The sequence below is a fragment of the Anolis carolinensis genome, chromosome 3 (assembly GCF_035594765.1).
Source record: "Anolis carolinensis isolate JA03-04 chromosome 3, rAnoCar3.1.pri, whole genome shotgun sequence".
In the NCBI taxonomy this organism is placed as follows: domain Eukaryota; kingdom Metazoa; phylum Chordata; class Lepidosauria; order Squamata; family Dactyloidae; genus Anolis; species Anolis carolinensis.
Window position 1 is genome coordinate 188,958,347 of NC_085843.1, and position 20,203 is coordinate 188,978,549.

Sequence of the window (20,203 nt, forward strand, 5' to 3'; positions counted from 1 at the left end):
ATGCAGTTGAGGAATAATGAAAGCAAGAGAAGGATGGTCTTTCGTTTAAGTTATTATCTTTTAACTCCATATACCCACCTATAGTACTGTAATAACAAAACTAAAGCAAAAGTCTCACAAAGATTGTCATTTACATATTGTGTCTGCAGGCCGATCTGAATTTCCAGATGAATTCTCAACCAGCTAGGTCACGTTTCAGGTTTTGTTTTTGTTAGTTTCAGATTTTTGAGTGGGAATAGGTAGGAAAAGAAAATCTACCTTCTGAAATTTAAACAAGATTGCTAACGGCAACACAATTGTGTTGTCAAAGGCTTTAATGGTCAGAATTACTGGGTTGCTGTAAGTTTTCTGGGCCGTACGGCTATGTTCCAGAACCATTATCTCCTGACATTTCGCCCACATCTATGGCAGGCATCCTCAGATGTTATGAGGTCTGTTGGAAATTAGTCAAGTGAGGTTTACAACTTTTGAGGATGTGTGCCATAGATGTGGGTGAAACGTCAGGAGAGAATGCTTCTGAAATATGGCCATACAACCCGGAAAACTCACATCAACCCATGAATGGTACTGTTACTTCCCTCCATCTAGTCATTATACTCCTATTTATGAATCCTAGAATCGCATTGGTTTTTCTAGCCAATGTGATATGTCAATACTGCTTACGATTGACATTAACATGATTCTCCTATGATGCCTAATTTATTTGTAATTGAAATATGAACTAAGAATTTCTAGGATCAAAAATCACATACACATATTCTTGAGATTCAGCCTACTAAATACAAGAGTATTCATGAGTACCTTGTACAGTAATATCCTATATTCTATATTGTCTGTATTTTTAGAAACAAATACAAAAACACTTCCACTTGGAATTATACTCTCAACAACGGCATACAATTACAATTACTAATCCAGAAGTTCTAAATCAATATATATTTGCTTTCCACCCACATTACACATGATAACAAGATGCACTGGATTTTTTTCTTGTTTTTTTTTTTTTACTTACGTGATTTTTATGATCAAACTTTGGGGCTGCACATCTGAACTGGTGCATATTTGCTTCCAATAGCAGTTCCTAAAGTTAACACAGTGATTTTAATAACATGACACATTTTCCGTAAATGTCAAACTTTTTTCTGAATATATAAAATAAACTAGTATTCAAATACACTTGCAGTACAACTGGAAACTGATATACAATGTTGCAATGTACAGTTCTCCTCTTAGGATTTCAGGTACTTATTTCACTCCTTGAGCCTCTTCCCAATTTTTTAATATTGATTAAAATCGACATAAAATAACCAAATAAATCATAAAAACAAATTACAAAAACACACAAACTGTCAAATTGATACATATAAAGAAAAAAGAAAAAAACGTACCCCATAAATATAGAACAAAACAAGGATGCAGTCACACTTCAAAATTATAGTCATTTGACACTGCTTTAATTGTCATGGTTTAATGCTACAGAATTCGGGAATTTATAGTTTGTAGTGACACAAGAGCTCTCTGACTGAGAAGGGTAAATACTGTATCTCACAAAACTAAAAATCCTAGAATATAGAATTGAGCCATGACATCTAAAGTGTTAAGCTGCTATCATTGTGCAGTGTGGTTACACCCTAAGACTCACAACAACAAAGTAGAAAGGTTTTTTTCCATGTCAGGAGTGACTTGAGAAACTGCAAATCGCTTCTTGTGTGAGATAATTGGCGGTCTGCAAGGACGTTGCCCAGGGGACGGCCAGATGTTTGATGTTTTTCCATCCTTGTGGGAGACTTCTCTCATGTCCCTGCATGGGGAGCTGGAGTTGACAGAGGGAGCTCACCCATTCTCCCCAGATTCGAACTGCCGACTTGTCGGTCAGCGGTCCTGCCAGCACAAGGGTGTAACCCATTGCACACACGAGGTATTTTGGCTCATTATATTTTAAATCTTACAGCCCCATTGCTCTCCAATTAACCTAAAATTTACACTTTGTGTATTAATACTAATTTTCAAAACCAATGGTCATCAAATCAGCCTTGCTTCCATTAATCTTTCATCAAAACAGACAATTGATCAATTTCCGCTAAATTGTTCAATTTCAATAACCAATCTTTTTGAGTAGGCTACATGACATTCTTCCATTTTTGAAAATGCAGCCGAAGCTCTGCTTGAAGTTATAGCAGAAGAGTCAGGAAACGGGCATCCTGAGCTTTGATGGGATGTTTTTGTGCCCCTCCCCACCCAATCCAGGAATGAAATAAAAGAGGAGTATCACACCAAATTGGGAGAATTGATGGCAAGATAGATGGATGGATGGTATTCTTGAAGTGACTGGCTTAACCTTTAAGGAGTTGGGGCTGGCCACAGGGAGCTCTAGCATGAGCTGGTCCATGAGGTCACAAAAGAGTTGGAAGCGACTAAACAAATAAACAACAACAATGCTTTGGATAACAGAGGGAAGGGTTAACGCCCCTGTGGTGTTTGTTTTACTACGTGTGCCCCTGTTCAGAAGGTTTCACTTCACTTTCTGTTCCTGTGATAATTGGATTTTGAAAAAATTGGCTTGTTGTGGAAGCAAAGATTAGTGAGAAAGCTTCAGTGGAGACAGCTTTTCCCCGTGATACTTCTCTCATGAAAGAATTTATCTTCAGTAGGGATAGATTTCTCTCACTTTCTGATGTTTGTAACTTTCTGATGTTTGTAACTTTGTACTGCATCTTTTCAGAAACAACTCTCATTGAAGAGCAGATAGCTTAGGCCATCAAAGCAGCCAGGAAACATAATGTTTTAATGCCCCAATCCCCAGCAACTCTGCTTTATCTTTTGTAGGAATGCATGCTTACTACACTTTATCCTACTCCGAGCAAAAGGACATGGAGAGGAAGAGAAGATGGCAAGGAGGAGGCCAACAGTACTGTTGGAGATTTTTATAGCAGTGTCATCATCCTATGAGGCAGAAGTGGCAGGGGTGTGACAGAGATGGCCTCTGAGTAGGACAGAGACTTTTGCAGCAGTAGAGTCTGTTAAAATATTTAGGGGCTTCCACTTTAGCAGGGTTTTTGTCCTCCTAACCCTCACAAATGTTGAGGATTAACTGTATTAAAGTACAAATTCACTTTAATCATGAAAAACACTCATAACTCAGAGTGTTGGGGGGGTTGCATAAGAGACTATTAAGAGAAAATATATAAGATATATTATAAATATTGTGGAATACCTGGATAGGCATAACGAGAAGCAAGCACCTCTCATATTTTTGGACACTGAAAAAGCATTTTGTAATGTGAGTTGAGCTTTCATGATGGAATTTCATGAAAAAGGCTTTGGGGAAAAGTTTGACTACATGGAATTTATAGTTTGCAGAATAACCCAGATGCTGATCGGCAGAGATGCTACAAAGTCTTGGAATATTCAGAGAAGAACAAGACCAAGATTGCCATTATCTCCACTGCTTTTCATACTGACTCTGAAAATTGTGAATAGAGCTCTAAGGATCAACAAGAAGATAAAGGGTGTACAGGTGAAAGGGCATGCATTCCAGCAAAGGACCTATGTGGACATTCTAGGTTTTATTGACGGTGTTGGCGCGACCGCGCGGGGCTTCAACCAGGAAATAAGGGCCAAATGGCCTATCTGTGCTGTGCGCATGCGCACAGCACAGATAGGCCATTTTGCCCGTAGTCGACAAACTAAGGGCAAAATGGCCTATCTGGCTGTGCGCATGCGCACTGCCAGATAGCCCATTTTGCCCTTAGTTTGTAGACTAAGGGCAAAATGGCCTATCTGTGCTGTGCGCATGCGCACAGCCAGATAGGCCTTTTTGCCCTTAGTTTGTAGACTAAGGGCCAAATGGCCTATCTGTGCTGTGCGCATACGCACAGCACAGATAGGCCATTTGGGCCTTACTTCCTGGTCGCGGCCGCGACCAGGAAGTAAGGGCAAAAAGGCCTATCTGGCTGTGCGCATGCGCACAGCACAGATAGGCCTTTTTGCCCTTACTTCCTGGTCGCGGCCAGGGCACGCTGGACGGGGGGCGGGGCCAACTCTGGCCCTGCCCCCAGCACTATTCGCCCTGGCCCCGCCTTCCACGCAGCGTGGGAGGCGGGGCCAGGGCATGCTGGGCGGGGCCAGGGCGTGGGAGGCAGGGCCGGTGGCGGGGGCGCTTTTTAGCATCCCCGCTTAACATTTAAAAATATCTCCGGCCGGCCCTGGCCATGGTTTAACTGTAAATAAAAGAGAATGTTCAACTTCTCTCTATGAATATTCGACAGATTATTTGGTAACCACTATTATATTTCAAAATCCAGCAAATATAGTTAATATACTCCAGCAATTATGTCATACAACATAGATAACAATGAAATCATAATAAATTCACCTCTGCTTTGCGACGATTCTTTGACTTTATTTGTTCTAGTTTCTGACCCAGTTTAGGAATCTTATAAGTTAGTGCAGGAATCTTAAACACAACCAAGAAAAAAAATAAAGTTAGAAAGTATTTGATAAATGGGGTTCTGAGAGGAAGGACCTGCATAGTATATATTTCAATCATTTCCCATGAATGCAACTCTGTGGGCTTAAGCAAAATAAGTGCAAACAGTTTTTAAATTAACTTTTGGGTTTCTTTTACAGAAACAAATATAATCAACAACCAATTATTGTAATCTTAAATCAAGTGCAGTGAAGTCTATTGAGTTTGTGTTTCCAACTAAAAACTCTCCAGCTAACCTGGCAATAGAATATGTTTTCAAAAATAAATTCGTGACGAGGGAGGAGAGAAAAGACTGCTATTTTTGCTTACAGAAGTAATAAATTTGGACCAAGTTACACAGAATTTAGAGTGGTCTTGTGTATCTCTGACTCTTACTAAGAGTAGTCACATTAGCCATGCAGTAAAATACAACAAACTCCACAATTCATGTAACAGTAATTCCTTTATAAGGCCAAGTAAAAAACACAAAATATAATATACAAGCTTTTGAAACTTCACTGGTTTCTTCATCAGGCAAAGATAAGTAACAATCACAGGTCTACATTTTGTCTCAAATGTTACTACTGCTGCCTCTTTTAATGTAGGATAATGTGCATTATCTGCCTTGATAATCCGGATTGTATGGCAGTGTAGAAAGGCCTAAGACATCGAGCAGGTCACTGAATAACTCATTTAAAGGTAGCATCAGCTCTGGATCTGCAGTCCATTCTATAACGCTAAATAAAAGTAAATGGTTTCAACCATGTGGCAGCTCTGTAGACATCTGACAGGGATGTCTATAGACATATGTCTATATGACAGAGTTCAGCAGAGGTAGCTTTAACTCTTATGGAATGTGCTTTCAAAGTCTCATTAACTAATTTCTATGTCAACTGTGTTGTCTGAAAACCCACTTCAAAAGTTTTTGAAAAAATACCTGGTGAAATATTCCAAGAGCATCATAACAAACAAACAATCTATTAGAAGGGTGCACACATCGTCTGGGAGAGTATCAATGAAAGTGAGCCAGGTATAACAGGTGATGGCACAGGAGGGTATGTATGATGAAAATCTTTAAACTTCTTCATAATGAAATATGCAAGCAAAGAGGTCAGATTTGGAGACTGATGTAAAACAACTGCCTTATTGTAAGCCGCCCTGGGTTATTGTAAGCCGCCCTGAGTTATTGTAAGCCGCCCTGAGTCCCCTGTTGGGTGAGAAGGGCGGGATATAAATGTTGTAATAAATAATTAAATACTTTAATAGACAAGGCCAGTCCTAATTCTTATAGCATAATAGAAAGTACAGGACTTTAGACATCTCTGGTGATAAAAACCAAGTCCAGATCATGATGCTGCACAATTTGTAGTCACATGATTTCCTCATAGCATCTATACAGAAGGCTAGAAGGACTTCTTTAAGGAGAAATCATGAAACGAATCACTTCCAGGTCTAATTAAAATCTGTCAACAAATATGGAAAACAAAACAATGACACAAATTGGAAACACTAAATATATAGATTGCAGTAACACCCAGACCACTGCATTAATATCCCATGCAAGTAAAATGAGGTTCAAAATTCTGCAATGACAAATTTTACCATATATGAAGTGAGAAATGCCAGGTGTCCAGGTTGGGTTCAGAAAAGGAAGAGATAGTAGGGATCATATTGCAAATATAAAGTAATCTAGAACACTTCCCCGTCTTGCTGAGTGGTAAGTGTATAGACCAGATGACTCCTCTAAATAGCTACCATTCATAATTAATAAAAAATGCTTATAGGCTAGTAAGAATAATTCCAGCCCATTCTTATTAATTTTCACGTCTCTTGAGTTTCTGCCAAGCGAGAACTGGTTCTCTAGATAAAGCCCAAAATGCTGCGCTAGATCCTCATTTGATTTTCCCATCCTCGCGTTAAAATCCCCTCCTAAGACTATGTTCGTGTTTTCCAAGTCCGCAGTAATGTCCCCTAAGGCTGCGTCTAGTAGCCTCCATACCTCTTTGGTCGAAGACATTACATAATGGAGAACACTAAATAATTTCAGAAGAAAATTAGCCCATGTTTACACATAATATAAGAATCTTTGATTGTGTAGACCATGAAAACTATGGATTTATTATTTTAAAGAAATGGGCATACCAAAACATTTCATTATCCTGCTATGTCATTTGTACTCAAAACAAAAAGCTTCTGTTAGGAGTACAGAATACAGAGAAACTGAACATTTCCAATTGGCAAGGGGGTCAAAACAAGGCTGCATCTTATCACCCTATTTAACTTGTAAATCGAAGATATCCTGCATAAAACTGGATTAGATTTAGGGGAAGGAGATGTGAAAATTGGATGAAGGCGCATCAACCATTTAAGAAATCCAGCTGACTGCTAGCAGAAATATCAAAGACATTGAATCATTTCTTAAGGTTAAAAAAAAATTCAAATAAAGCTTTACAGATCAACATTAAGAAAAAAAATGACCACAGATGATTTTCATATCTTTAAAGTACAGAATGAAAAAACTAAAATAATTTAAGCTTTTTCATACATTGTCTTAATAAAGAATCAAAATGGAGCCTGCCATCAAGAAATCAGAAGACCAAGGACCCTTTTACATGGGCTTATTTTCAGTGGCAGCAATTAAGTTTTTTTTTAAGTTTGGCCACGGAGTCGTCACATCCAGTACAACTTCTGGGACAACTCTGTGGCCGAACTGGGAAAAAAAAAACCCTGCCTCCGTCAAAAATAAGCCAGCTGCAGACGACAGGAGGCTCCCCATCTTTCCATTAGGAAAGATAGATCAAGTCGGATTTATGCTTCTCCCTAAATGATGAGACAGTGGGGAAGCTGTGATAGTGTGGGGTCAAGGAAACAGGTCCTCACACACTCTCCCTGTGTGGATGCCGCTGGGATGCAGCAAGGCTGCCCAATTCCAGCAGCGCATGTGGCAAGGTGGTACGACTTAAAAACACTGCTTTGAAGGAACCAGGTTCAATCCTGACTCTGTTATTCTATATAGTATTTCACACATAAACGCTCAAATTTCAGAAGAAGAATTCCTATGAAAGAATTCCTATCTTACATTTCATAAATCATTTATTTATTTATTTATTTATTTATCGGATGTGTTACCTGCCTTTTTCCTGGGATGATATCCATGGTAACTTCCAAAAGTTTAAAACAGAACTGAAAAAATCTCATTTTACAAAAGTTAAAAAAAAAAAATTAAATACATTCAAAAACTTTCAAAAGCCAAGCATTGGGCCGGGCTGTGGCGCAGCTGTTGAGCAGCTGCCTTAAATCACTCTGACCATGAGGTCATGAGTTCGAGGCCAGCCCGTGGCGGGGTGAGCACCCGTCAATTAAAAATAAAAAATAGCCCCTGCTCGTTGCTGACCTAGCAACCCGAAAGATAGTTGCATCTATCAAGTAGGAGATAAGGTACCACTAAAGTGGGGAGGCAAGATTAACTAATTTACGACCTGGAATGAGGAAGTGCCGTCAGTGTGGATGATGAAGCAGCTGCTCCCCCCTGTGGCCAGAATCGAACATCCCCTCAGAAGAACGTTAACTTGCCTCTGTGTGTGTCTCTCAGTCTCTGTTTGATGTGTTTATGGGCATTGAATGTTTGCCCTTTGTGTGTTATAATGTGATCCGCCCTGAGTCCCCTTCGGGGTGAGAAGGGCGGAATATAAATACTGTAAATAAATAAATAAATAAATTTTCTAAAACAAACAAATACTTACAGGTTTTGTTTTCTCTTGATGTGGAATTAACTCAGGAATCAGTATAGCTCGTGGATTAGGTATTGTCAAGTTAAATTCCTTTGGTTTAGTTATCTTTGAAGTCGCAACAGAGAATCTATGGAGTTTATCATCGAATTCAACAACCAGTTGTTGCACTTTTGGCTGCCACCTTTAAGTAAAAATAAGATACATTTTAATTTTAATTTCTGTGCTGTGTCTGTTAATGTATTCCTGCTCATGTCACACTGATAAAGACATCCCCTGAAAATAAGACCTAGCGCATCTTTGGGAGCAAAAATTAATATAAGACACTGTCTTATTTTTGGGGAAACACGGTATGTAAAGTCATAGGTGAGCACTCAAAGAACTGGTTACAAGTAAGCAACTCTTCTAAAACTATAATGTGGTGAATCACAGAAACCACAAAGAAGAACGAACTCATATTAAACAATAGTCTCAATGGTCCAACGAGTAGTGCTTTCACAGTAGTGCTTTTAAAAAGCTCAGAACTACAGGTTCTAAATTGCGAATATACATAATTTTTCATGAATATAAATTTCCTTACTAGAAGATGGGAATCACAGCACAATTAAGACAAAAATACATTGTCAGATATTGCACAGTCATTGGTATGAAATATAGCTTTATCTATTGACTTTTAAGGATCTGCTTTAATATTCCACTTCGTTTCATTAATTCCTGTCACTTTGATATCACATTTAGAGATTTGTTTTGAGTGTTCTCAGTTAAGTGACAACATTCCCCAAGATCCTGGATTTATTCCAACAGTCAAAGACTTGATAGTATCAGCACAGCCAAGTTGTCATTTCATTGCATTATAAATAAATATAAGAATATACTGAGAACAAGTTAAATCTTAAGAAGCTAGCAACTAGTAAACTGAAAGCAGGATCTCATCCATGCACAACCAAGGATGGAAGTCATGTTCATTTCCCCTCATGTTTTTTACCAGCAAGTGCTTTTGTCTCCAGTTATATCCTTCTAGCTAGGCTAATAAATTGTCAAGAAATATAATTTAAAACAATTTAATATCTGATTTCTGCAATATAGTTGAGGTGTATTTTAGCAAAGCAGTCCAATCACTGAAGTGCTAGATTAAAATCTATTAACATGTGTTCTCATAAAATAAGTCTCAAATGGAGTCCAGCATAGAGCAGATATTTTAATCCACAAGAGACACGCCCCTGACATGCTGGACTATACAATCAAAGCAATCTTAATAGATGGGAATGTATTCCACTGTTGAACAGTTCTTACCATCAACAAGTTCTTCCTAATGATTAAGTGGAATCTCTTTTCCTGGAATTTGAATCCATTGTTTTGTGTCCTAGCCTCTGGAGCAGCAAGAAACAAGCTTACTCCACTTTCAGTATGACATTCTTTCACATATTTAAATATTGCCATTATATCCACTCTTAACCTTATCTTCTCCAAGCTAAATATACCCAGCTCCCTAATGTCAAAATAGAATCAACATGGGAGATGCTATAGTACCAGACTCTGCACCATGAGTAAAAGCAATTTTTCAGTACAGCCAACAATTACCATGTTCCAGCTGTCATGATTTCTATCGATTCATATTGGAATCTAATGCAAATCTTTCTCAGAAATACTGCATTTACTTAAGATGCATAAAACTGCACTGAACTTACCTTAGCAATGGTTTGATCCAATTATTTACATAATCCGAAGCATATATTTGGTTCCATTCGTCTTTTATCCATGTACTCAAATTCATTCTATTGAAAAAGAATCTAAGGAACTGAAAGCAAATTATGCAGTAATGAACGTTGGGTAAATACAGAGAAAATGTAGTACATGCCATTATTTTAAATATATAACATGTAATCAACTGTTGAATAAACAATCACATTTTATATTTTTATAATTCTAATGAACATACTGATCCCTATTTTTATTTGCATATAAAGAAAACAAATTTATGGACCCAGATCCAAACTAACTAGGATTTTTCATCAGAAGATTGCAGACAACGTAATTTTCAACTATTACCAAGCAAAAACTGTTGCAATTGTTAAAGCAAAGTTGCCCAGGGAAACCAGAATGGCCCTCTCCCTGCTGTCCTTCCAGCAGAAGGTTAGAACTTTTTTTTATTCAGGCAGGCTTTTAAAGAAGAGTTTTTAAAGAACAAGACAGATGGTGCTGTATTTTATGTAATCTAATAGATTTTTTAATTGTTTTATCGCTTTTAACTATGTATTTTCAATAATATAATGCTTATATGTGTTAGGTTTTAATTCACACGTTGTTTTCACTGTTGGCCACTTTGAGTCTCCTTTGGTAAAGGAGAAAGGAGAAAGTGGGGCATTAATATAATCATAATCATGGAATGTTGCTAACATTTCTTTGCGTGTTTCATTAGCAAATAACCGAAAAATGCACCTATTGGAAATTGTGATTGAGTGAATTTGGATTAAAGGCTAAGGAGAAATCCAGATAAGATGAAAATGATTTGGTGGATCTTGGAAATGTGACTGTATCACTGTGATATAAATAATTCATTTGACCTTGATCATTCTCCCAAAATAACATGTCTTTTTATTTCAATCACATCTCATTTTCTTTCTGTCAACACTGAAATGTTTCTTGCACGGAAATCTTAGGGCATAACCTGAGTTTGCATGTATTCCAAATGGCACATTGCATAAAGTGATTAAATAACATTTACTTTCAACTTATCGTACAAGTAAGCATGCCATTCAAATTGCAGACTATGTCCTTCCAATTATAATAATCTACAGCATGTTTCAAAAAGATAGACATGATTTGAAATTGCTATATCTCTGCAACCACCCAGTAATATTATTTAACATTAACCCTTCTTTGACCCAAACTAAAGAGTGGGCTGAAAAATATTACTTTAGATCAGGTAAGACAAGACCACCCCTTTCTTCTCATTCTGTAGAACTTTACATTTTATCCAAGGCCCCTTCCACACAGCTGAATAAAATCCCATATTTTCTGCTTTGAACTGGAATATATGGCAGTGTGGACTCAAGTATCCTAGTTCAAAGCAAACATTGTGGGATTTTCTGCCTTGATATTCTGGGTTATATGACTGTGTGGAAGGGCCCCTAGTCTCTTGCCCTGCCAGATAAATATTGAAAGGTTTTATCAGTTTTTTAAATGATGTATCATTTGACAAAACTGGCAGTTTGAAAAAGAAATAACATCTTTGACAAAACATTAATTTGATTGAAGACATTATTTCAATTTATTCCATTGTTCCAAATCTTGTTTTATATCCTTCTATTTTTCATAGATATCTTGAAATAACATGACATTTTATTAGTTAATATAAATCCCAGATATTTTACCTTCTTTTCCACTTAAAGCTATGTTTTCTCTAGTTTTATCTTACATTCGTTGTTTTTTGTTAAGTCTAAAATTTGCAATTTATCCATATTAATCCAGTATTTTTGAAAAGAGGGTCCTTTGCTTCTAATGGACCTTAAAGCACTGTCATCATGTCATCTTCAAAAGCTCTTAAATTTAATAAAATCCTTCTTTATTTTCAAGTCGTCTTTTTTTCTTCACCTCTAACTGCCCACAGTAGAATCTCCATAAATAATAATGGAGAAAGTAAACATCCTTGTGTAGTCCCTTTCTGTTATCTTACACCAGTTTTTCAGTAAGCCATTTGCTAAATCCTTGCTGATTCTCAGTTCTATATCATCTTAATCCAAATAATAAATTTATGTCAAAAATTCAATTTCTCCACATCATTTCCATTTTATCATAGTATCAACACCCAGGGGATTTCATACTTTGAGACCTGATTTTGGGCAACCAACTACCACGTTTCCCCGAAAATAAGACAGTGTCTTATATTTTTTTTTACTCCCAAAGATGCGCTAGGTCTTATTTTCAGGGGATGTCTTATTTTTCCATGAAGAAGAATTCACATTTATTGTTGAACAAAAAAATGAACATTTATTCTATACTGTACAGTAGTTGTCATCACAAACTAACATAACCAAACCAGACAAATGTGACTCCTGTCAAGAATTTCTTGTTACTACCATTATTTCCATATACAACTGGTATGTACATTTACCAATCCTGCATGCTATGGTGTTTTGTTTGGCGGGCGCCGGGCATGCTTCCAAACAAAAACTTTGCTAGGTCTTACTTTCGGGGGAGGCCTTATATTTAGCAATTCAGCAAAATCTCTACTAGGTCTTATTTTTTGGGGATGTCTTATTTTCGGGGAAACAGGGTAGTACCATGTTGTTTTTGTTTATCTAGCTTTTGAGCCACAATCAGTTGCATCTTAACAATATTCCATATCCTGTGTGTATCAAGTGGTGACAAAAAATTAACCATTTCATTTACATCCTATATAACACAACAAAACGTGGAAAAGTCAAAGTATGATGGCTTTGCTTGTTTTGTGACTATCTCTGAACAGCACAACAGAGAAAGTAATATGATGAGATAATGCTTTAAAGGAAAAGGAGAGTGAGATGGAAAAAGAAAAACTGTTTTGCTACAAATCATGGAAAATCAGCTCATGACATAAGTAACCTGTAGCATGATTGATAGTCTACTTAATTACAGCATTCAAGAGACAATCCTGCCCATCATTCCTCAGCCTACATCAAGTACACTATTTGATGGGACATTATATTTAGAATATTCTGCACACATTTTTTAGACTCTGGAGTTCATGTAATCTTCCAGTTCTACAACATTATGCTATGACATGGTTAAACCAAACCAATATTGCTCCTTCGTATTCTAGCCAGCTAGCATGCTTTCTACATTTGAGATTATATTAATTCTGGGATATTTTACAAGAAGATTGAGATGATATTCTCTCTCCTCCTCCTCATTTATTTTATTTATTTATTTCAATTATTTATACCCCGCCCTTCTCACCCGAGGGGACTCACGGCGACTTACAAGTGGCAATTGATGCCGTTACACCGTTATACATTGAGCTAAAACGTTAAAACAGTTAAAACAGTCATAAAATACAATATACAAAGTTTAAAACAATGCAAAGTGTTTATGCCATTCATCCACCAGACCTTATACAAGACCCTAAATTCAGACCGCGTCGAAGCCAACACATACTTATTCTTCAAACACCTGCGTACATAGCCAGGTCATCAGTTTTTTTCCTTCTTAGTCTCCTATGCATCCTTCTTACTTCCACATATTAAATAACAGCAATGATAATTTTTTGCTTCATTTCCCAAAAACACAATTTTGAATTACCTTACATATCTTAGGAGCATTCATTGATTTGATAATTCTGCCAAACTCCTGAAGTCCAAGTTCCTCCAGTTGAAAAATGGCCAAATAACAAACAACTATCAGAAGACACATAGCACATAAAGACAAATGTTATTCGAAATAATAGATCAATTGTATTTTGAGTTCCTACTGTTAAAGGTTTTAAAATACCATGTCATCACTCTGTGTGACACTTTGGTGTATGTTACAGTCAGCCTAATTGGACAGAATAGCTTTCTACAATTAATATTTTATTGAATATTACTATAATAATTCATTCCTAAGTCTTCACCCAAATTTATAAATAAAAGCAATTATTCTTAGTAAGTCTCTGTATTTGCAATTGCTTTCAAATATGTAAAAAAAAATATACACATTGTGTTTGCTTTGAAATATAAACATAGAGGAGTATGTTTCAAGTGTATTCCTTTTGAAACCTTACACAAGGAAATACGTTTCAAAGCTTTTTTGGAGGAGATAGCTGTTTTTGCATAAAAAAACATAAAAGCTCATTGAATTTTAATGATGCCTTATTTTAATTTATAAACATTTTTACAGACTGCAGGCTCAGGCCCCATTTACACTGCCATATAAAATCCGGATTATCTGCTTTGAACTGGATTATATGGCAGTGCAGACTCATATAAACCAGTTCAAAACATATAATGTGGATTATCTGATTTTATAATCTGGATTGTATGGCAGTGTAGAAGTGGTCTCAGATACCCTGAGTGTTTTCTTTGTCTTTGGCAGACTGTGTTTCTAGTGTTCCTGCAGCTAACATTTTATTAGGCACAAATATTAACAAAACCTTAGATGTTTTTAATGTTCCATTACATCCCAACTATGTAATTAAATGCCTACCTATATACAGATTGCGTTCAGACAACAGGCAATTTTTCCCATCTCGACTATAGAATGCGCTGACCACCACATCCAGAAGAGGCTTAAATTCTATACAGCCAGCCAATATATCCATCAAAAAAGTTTCATTCTTTACTTTAGAAGTCTGAAAAGATATCATTGATTTCAATTTTAGGAACAAAAGTTTCATAGAGGGGGGACTGGAATCACTCCCATATTGCATTAAATGACAACTTATGTACCCAATAAGAATGTCTGGCTTAAATGCACTACAGGCTCTCTGGCAGTGATGGAAGACTTTTGAGAAGGATTGTGAGGTTGATACTTAACGTGAATTGTCATTCAAGGGGGGCTGATGGAGCCATCCTCTACATATGGGTTAATCCTTCATGCCAACCTGATCCGAACTGACAATTCTATAGCCACTGCCCTCAACTGTCTCCCCCTCATTTTATAGGCTTGCTGACTGCCAACAAACTGAGTAGTGACAGATCAGACAAATTTGTAAAACTCTTTTTATTACTACTCTTCTAGGCGGAGATTAATTGCTCCTTCAGCCTCTCTGGAATGGCTACATATTGTAATTAATTTCATTTTTATAATGATTTTTGCTAAAAGGAAAAATATCACAACACAACAATAATAAAACAGGCAAACAAATTTTATAGCTACAGTAGAGTCTCACTTATCCAACACTCTCTTATCCAACATTCTGGATTATCCAATGCATTTTTGTAGTCAATGTTTTCAATACATCATGATATTTTGGTGCTAAATTTGTAAATACAGTAATTACTACATAGCATTACTGCGTATTGAACTACTTTTTCTGTCAAATTTGTTGTATAACATGATGTTTTGGTGCTTAATTTGTAAAATCATAACCTAATTTGATGTTTAATAGGCTTTTCCTTAATCCCTCCTTATTATCCAACATATTCGCTTATCCAACGTTCTGCCGGCCCGTTTATGTTGGATAAGTGAGACTCTACTGTATATACTTTTGACGGGAAAAAAACTACTCATCTACCTAACTAATATTAATACAGTATAATTAAATATCTACTACAAATAACAAAACAAAAAGCATATAAAAACATACAAAACATAAACACAAAAACTAACTAACAAACGTAAAACTATTCAACAGAGCTCTCACTATCTATCTGATAGTTTTTATATTCTAACTACAGTAGTTTGTGCCCTTTATGTAATATTATATCATCACACTTCAACACTTAGTACATACTACTAGTTCATAAATCCCACAGTTGATGAATCCCCCATCATCGTTATAACATATTAGTCAATAAATCCCAATCTCTCTTGAAGTTGGACCAATATTTCCCCTCTAACGGCCATCACAATTCGTTCACAAATCTTTGTCAGCCATTATCAAAACTTTCAACTTCTGTTTTCCATTCTGTTTTTCATCCTCCATACCTATCTTTCAGTTTTCATCTGATGTGTACTGGTCTTTCTGTGGCACATGTGACACAGAAGTAATGGTCAGATTTCTAGACAAGAACTATGGGGATATGATATAAATAGATATCCCAGAAATGACAGCTCCTCTATAGTCATATAGAATGAGGATCACTCACTTTGAAGGAAGAGAAAAATGCTCAAAATAGCAGGTGGGGTGGGGGGTGGAATGGGGCAAAATGATATTCTTGCATATGGATAGTTTGCCTTTGAGAGGGTGGAGTAGTAGATTATTTTTTTAGAAGCAAAGCCAGTTGAGCTGTAACATGATAAATTCTCTAGCTAAAACAAAGGTTATAGATATCATTTGTTGTCTAGAAAGCTTAGAGGGAGGAACTATGTTTTGATGTTAATGCTAGGAGTCTCATAAACAAGATGGAGTAATTAGATTGATCACGTAAAGCAGTGGTTTGCAACCTTTTTGAACCAGGTGCCACTTTGATCAGGGACCACTGCTCTAATATCATTATCAAAAGGGTTACGAATCAGTTTTTAGTCAACGTTAAATACAGTTTGATAGACCACTTCAGCTCTAGTTTCTGATGCAGAATATATGCCATCCAGTAGTCGCCATCTACTCACCGACAGAAAACCATATTGAATAAGCCTCGGCACTACAAGAGGGTTTCATGAGACCAGTCGCTCTCCTTGCAACAGTGTAGTAATGGTGAAGCCGCAGACCATATTTTAGTTCTTGTGGACCACTGGTGGTCCACAGACCACAGATTGGGAACTACTGATGTATCACTATGTGCAACAAGTATTTTTGTTTACCTGACCCTGTGATATTCCAAAAATGAATCTGCTCTCCTTGAAATAACGACACATATTGTGGCTTCGTCAAATGGGAAGGTCTATCTGTCATTACTACACTTACCTTCATACTTGGCAAGCACACGTTCTATGTTCATATTCTGAATAGATGGGGATTAGACTGACAACAACTGGAGCGATGTATTATATATTGTCAAATCAAATGCTTTCCCATCCTCCACTTTTATTAATGGGTTTCTTCCTCTTAACTTATATGTTTAAAGCATTCTGCTGTTTAATAAAACTAAAATTAACTTCATTTAAAAAATAAGTATACAATGTGCATACACATTTTGATATGATAATATTTTATGCTGATCAGAATTCCAATTTAAAATATTAAAATCAAATTGAATAAAGAGACAACCGACATACCTGTAATATATGAGCCGATTCACCCAAGAAATTCCCAATATTCCCATTTTCAGGATTAAACTGGTTGAGCCTCTGGATTACTAATTCAATGTGTCTCGTCTGAGTATCCATTTTTGCTCTGAAGAGTCCTGTTAAAAATGAAATATATTCCCAGTCTGACCAATGCAGAATGGAGAGGCACCATGACTTCCCTTGATCTAGACACTATACTCCTTTTGGTGCAGTCCCATTGGCTTTTCTAGCTGCTGCATCACACTGTTGGCTCATGTTCAACATGTCCATGAAGACTCCAAGATCTCTTTCACATGGACTGTTGTCGAGCCAGGCATCACCCATCCTGTATTTGTGCATTTCATTTTTTTCTGCCTTAGAGTAGTATCCTACATTTCTCCTTGTTGTCATTCATTTCTTAGTTTTGGCCAATCTGCTCTCTAATCTGTTGAGGCCCTTTTGAATTTTGATCCTGTCTTCTGGAGGATTAGGCAGGTAAGGTAAAGGGTTTCTCCTGACATTAAGTCCAGTCATGTCCAACTCTGTGGATTGGTGCTCATCTCCATTTCTAAGCCAAAGAGCCGGCGTTGCCCGTAGACACCTCCAAGGTCATGTGGCCAGCATGACTGCATGGAGTGCTGTTACTTTCCCGCCGGAGCAGTATCTACTCACATTTGCATGTTTTCGAACTGCTGGATTGACAGAAGCTAGGGCTAACAGGGGGTGCTCACTCCGTATTTGAACCTGTGACCTTTCGGTCTGCAAGTTCAGCAGCTCAGTGCTTTAACACACTGCACCACCGGGGGATTAGCTAACCCTTCCAAAACAAAACAGTCTGGAACACCAACTTTCAAAACACCCACAGTCACCCAAGCTACCAGCTGAATCGATTGAAACAATTCAACCAACAGCAAATCTTCCACATTACCAGAACATGTTTCCTTTTTTGAATAAACATGAGGCTCCTTCCACACAGGTGTATAACATCCATATTTAACTGGCTTATACAGCAGTGCAGAATCAGATAATCCAATTCAAAGCAGATATTGTGGATCATCTGCCTTTATATTCTGTGTTATATGGCTGTACGGAAGGGCCCTACAGTAGAGTTTCGATCCAAAGGCTGCCTTTTATTTAAAAAATATGATGCAAATGGCAAGCATGGTTTTCATTTGATCTCCACAGGACTGTATTGCCAAAGGCTTTCATGACCGGAATCACTGGGTTGGTGTGAGTTTTCCGGGCTGTATGTCCATGTTCCGGAAGCATTCTCTCCTGACGTTTCCCCGTCTATGGCAGGCACACTCAGAGGTTGTGAGGTCTGTTGGCAACTAGGCAAGTGGGGTTTATATATTTGTGGAATAAGGTCCTGGGTGAGAGAAAGAACTCTTGTCTGAGGCAAGTGTGAATGTTGTAATTGGCCACTTTGATTAGTACTGAATAGCTTCAAGGCCTGGCTGCTTCCTGGCTGCCGGGGGAATCCTTTGTTGAGAGGTGCCTTTTCGGACCTGCTAAGAACAAGGAGGAGGCAGGATGTTCTTACCAATGAGGAAAAACAGCTCACGGGATCCGCTCCAGAGCGAGGTAACGGGGCAGTCACCAGGAAGGCAGTCCTAAGGGAAACAAAACGGCGGTGTCTGTTGCTACTAGTTGCTTAGCAACTGGAGAAAAGCAACGCGAGTGTGACTTCCGCCGTTTGTGGCGTTTTGGAAAGCTTCTAAAATAGCGCGTGGCTTTTTAAGTCCTGTGCGGCCACCTTAGACAGACAATGTTTACACCGACGGGGTCTCGATTTGCGGGTCTCCATGGTAACGGCGCACAAATGTCGCGCGCGGCTGACTTGATCTGCCAATGGGGAAAGAGATGCCCGTTTCCGGAAATCTTTGTGCTCCAAGGATGCCTGCCTTTCTGCTTTCCTTCCAGATCTTCCTCCTTCTTTTCTTCGCCTTCCTTGCCTCCAGAGACCCAACACCACTCTACTTTCTTAAAGACACATATCTACAAAGGGATTAACAATGATCTTATACAAAAGAGTTTTTTTTTAAAGAACTGCATCGAACAAATGTGAAATAAGTCTAAATATGTGTTGTCGAAGGCTTTCATGGCCGGAATCACTGGGTTGCTGTGAGTTTTCCGGGCTGTATGGCCCTATTACAGAAGCATTCTCTCCTGACGTTTCGCCCACATCTATGACAGGCATCCTCAGAGCTTTGCGAGGTCTGTTGGAAACTAGGCAAGTTGGGTTTATTTATCTGTGGAAAGTTCAGGTTGGAAGAAAGGACTCTTGAATGGCCCCAGGCAGGAGTCAGACAGGCTTTGAAGTTGCAAGGCTAATCAATGCCAATCAATGTGGCCAGTTCCAACATTCACACTTGCCCCAAACAAAGAATTTTTTTCTCCAACCCTGGACATTCCACAGATATATAAATCCCACTTGCCTAGTTTCCAACAGACCGCACAATCTCTGAGGATGCCTGCCATAGATGTAGGCAAAATGTCTGGAGAAATGCTTCTGGAACATGGCCATACAAGCCCGGAAAACTCAAAGCAACCCACTCAATTTAAATACTGTACATACCTATGCTATATACACATACACACACACACACACACCATGCTTTTTATTTGAGGGAAATAACACTATGGCAGATCATCCACATTATCTGCTTTGAACTGGATTATGAGAGTCAATACGGCTATATAATTCAGTTCAAAGCAGGTAATATGGATTTTATATGGCAGTGTAGAAGGGGCTCATATAACACGTTTTTTCTTCCTGGATTACAAATGTCATTTCCTAATTGGTACTATCATAAAAACATAGGAAAAGTTTATCACAGTGCCAGAATTTTGTGTTTGTGGGAGATCCTGCAACACATTTTGCTGTAGTTTTCCAATTAATATCATAACACCTCAACCAATTCAACATATATGTTGTTAACGGCTTTCATGGCTGGAATCACTGGGTTGCTGTGAACTTTCTGGGCTGCGTGGCCCTGTTCCAGAAGCATTCTCTCCTGATGTTTTGCCCACATCTATGGCAGGCATCCTCAGAAGTTGTGAGGAAACTAGGCAAGGGAGGTTTATATATCTGTTGAAAATCCAGTTTGGGAGAAAGAACTCTTGTCTGTTTGAGGCAAGTGTGAACATTGCAAATTGCCATCTTGATTAGCATTGAATG

At 37.8% G+C, this 20,203-nt stretch overlaps 1 protein-coding gene across 2 annotated transcripts in view; it reads right to left on the reverse strand.

The window, feature by feature from the left end:
- cfap99 (cilia and flagella associated protein 99) overlaps positions 1-19,964 on the reverse strand; it is a 35,856-nt gene extending 15,892 nt beyond the window's left edge. Inside the window, exons 1-8 of one of the 2 annotated variants that reach the window (XM_008117726.3) lie at positions 18,566-19,964; positions 17,032-17,159; positions 14,359-14,503; positions 13,477-13,571; positions 9,885-9,994; positions 8,212-8,380; positions 4,376-4,456; positions 1,013-1,081 (exon numbers count right to left, since the gene is read on the reverse strand). In XM_008117726.3, coding sequence (XP_008115933.1) covers positions 1,013-1,081; positions 4,376-4,456; positions 8,212-8,380; positions 9,885-9,994; positions 13,477-13,571; positions 14,359-14,503; positions 17,032-17,142 — 780 coding nt within the window. In that variant the 5' untranslated portion in view covers positions 17,143-17,159; positions 18,566-19,964. The remainder of the gene's footprint in view (positions 1-1,012; positions 1,082-4,375; positions 4,457-8,211; positions 8,381-9,884; positions 9,995-13,476; positions 13,572-14,358; positions 14,504-17,031; positions 17,160-18,565) is intronic. The other variant, XM_062975972.1, reaches the window with a different exon arrangement.
- Positions 19,965-20,203: the final 239 nt, after the last annotated feature.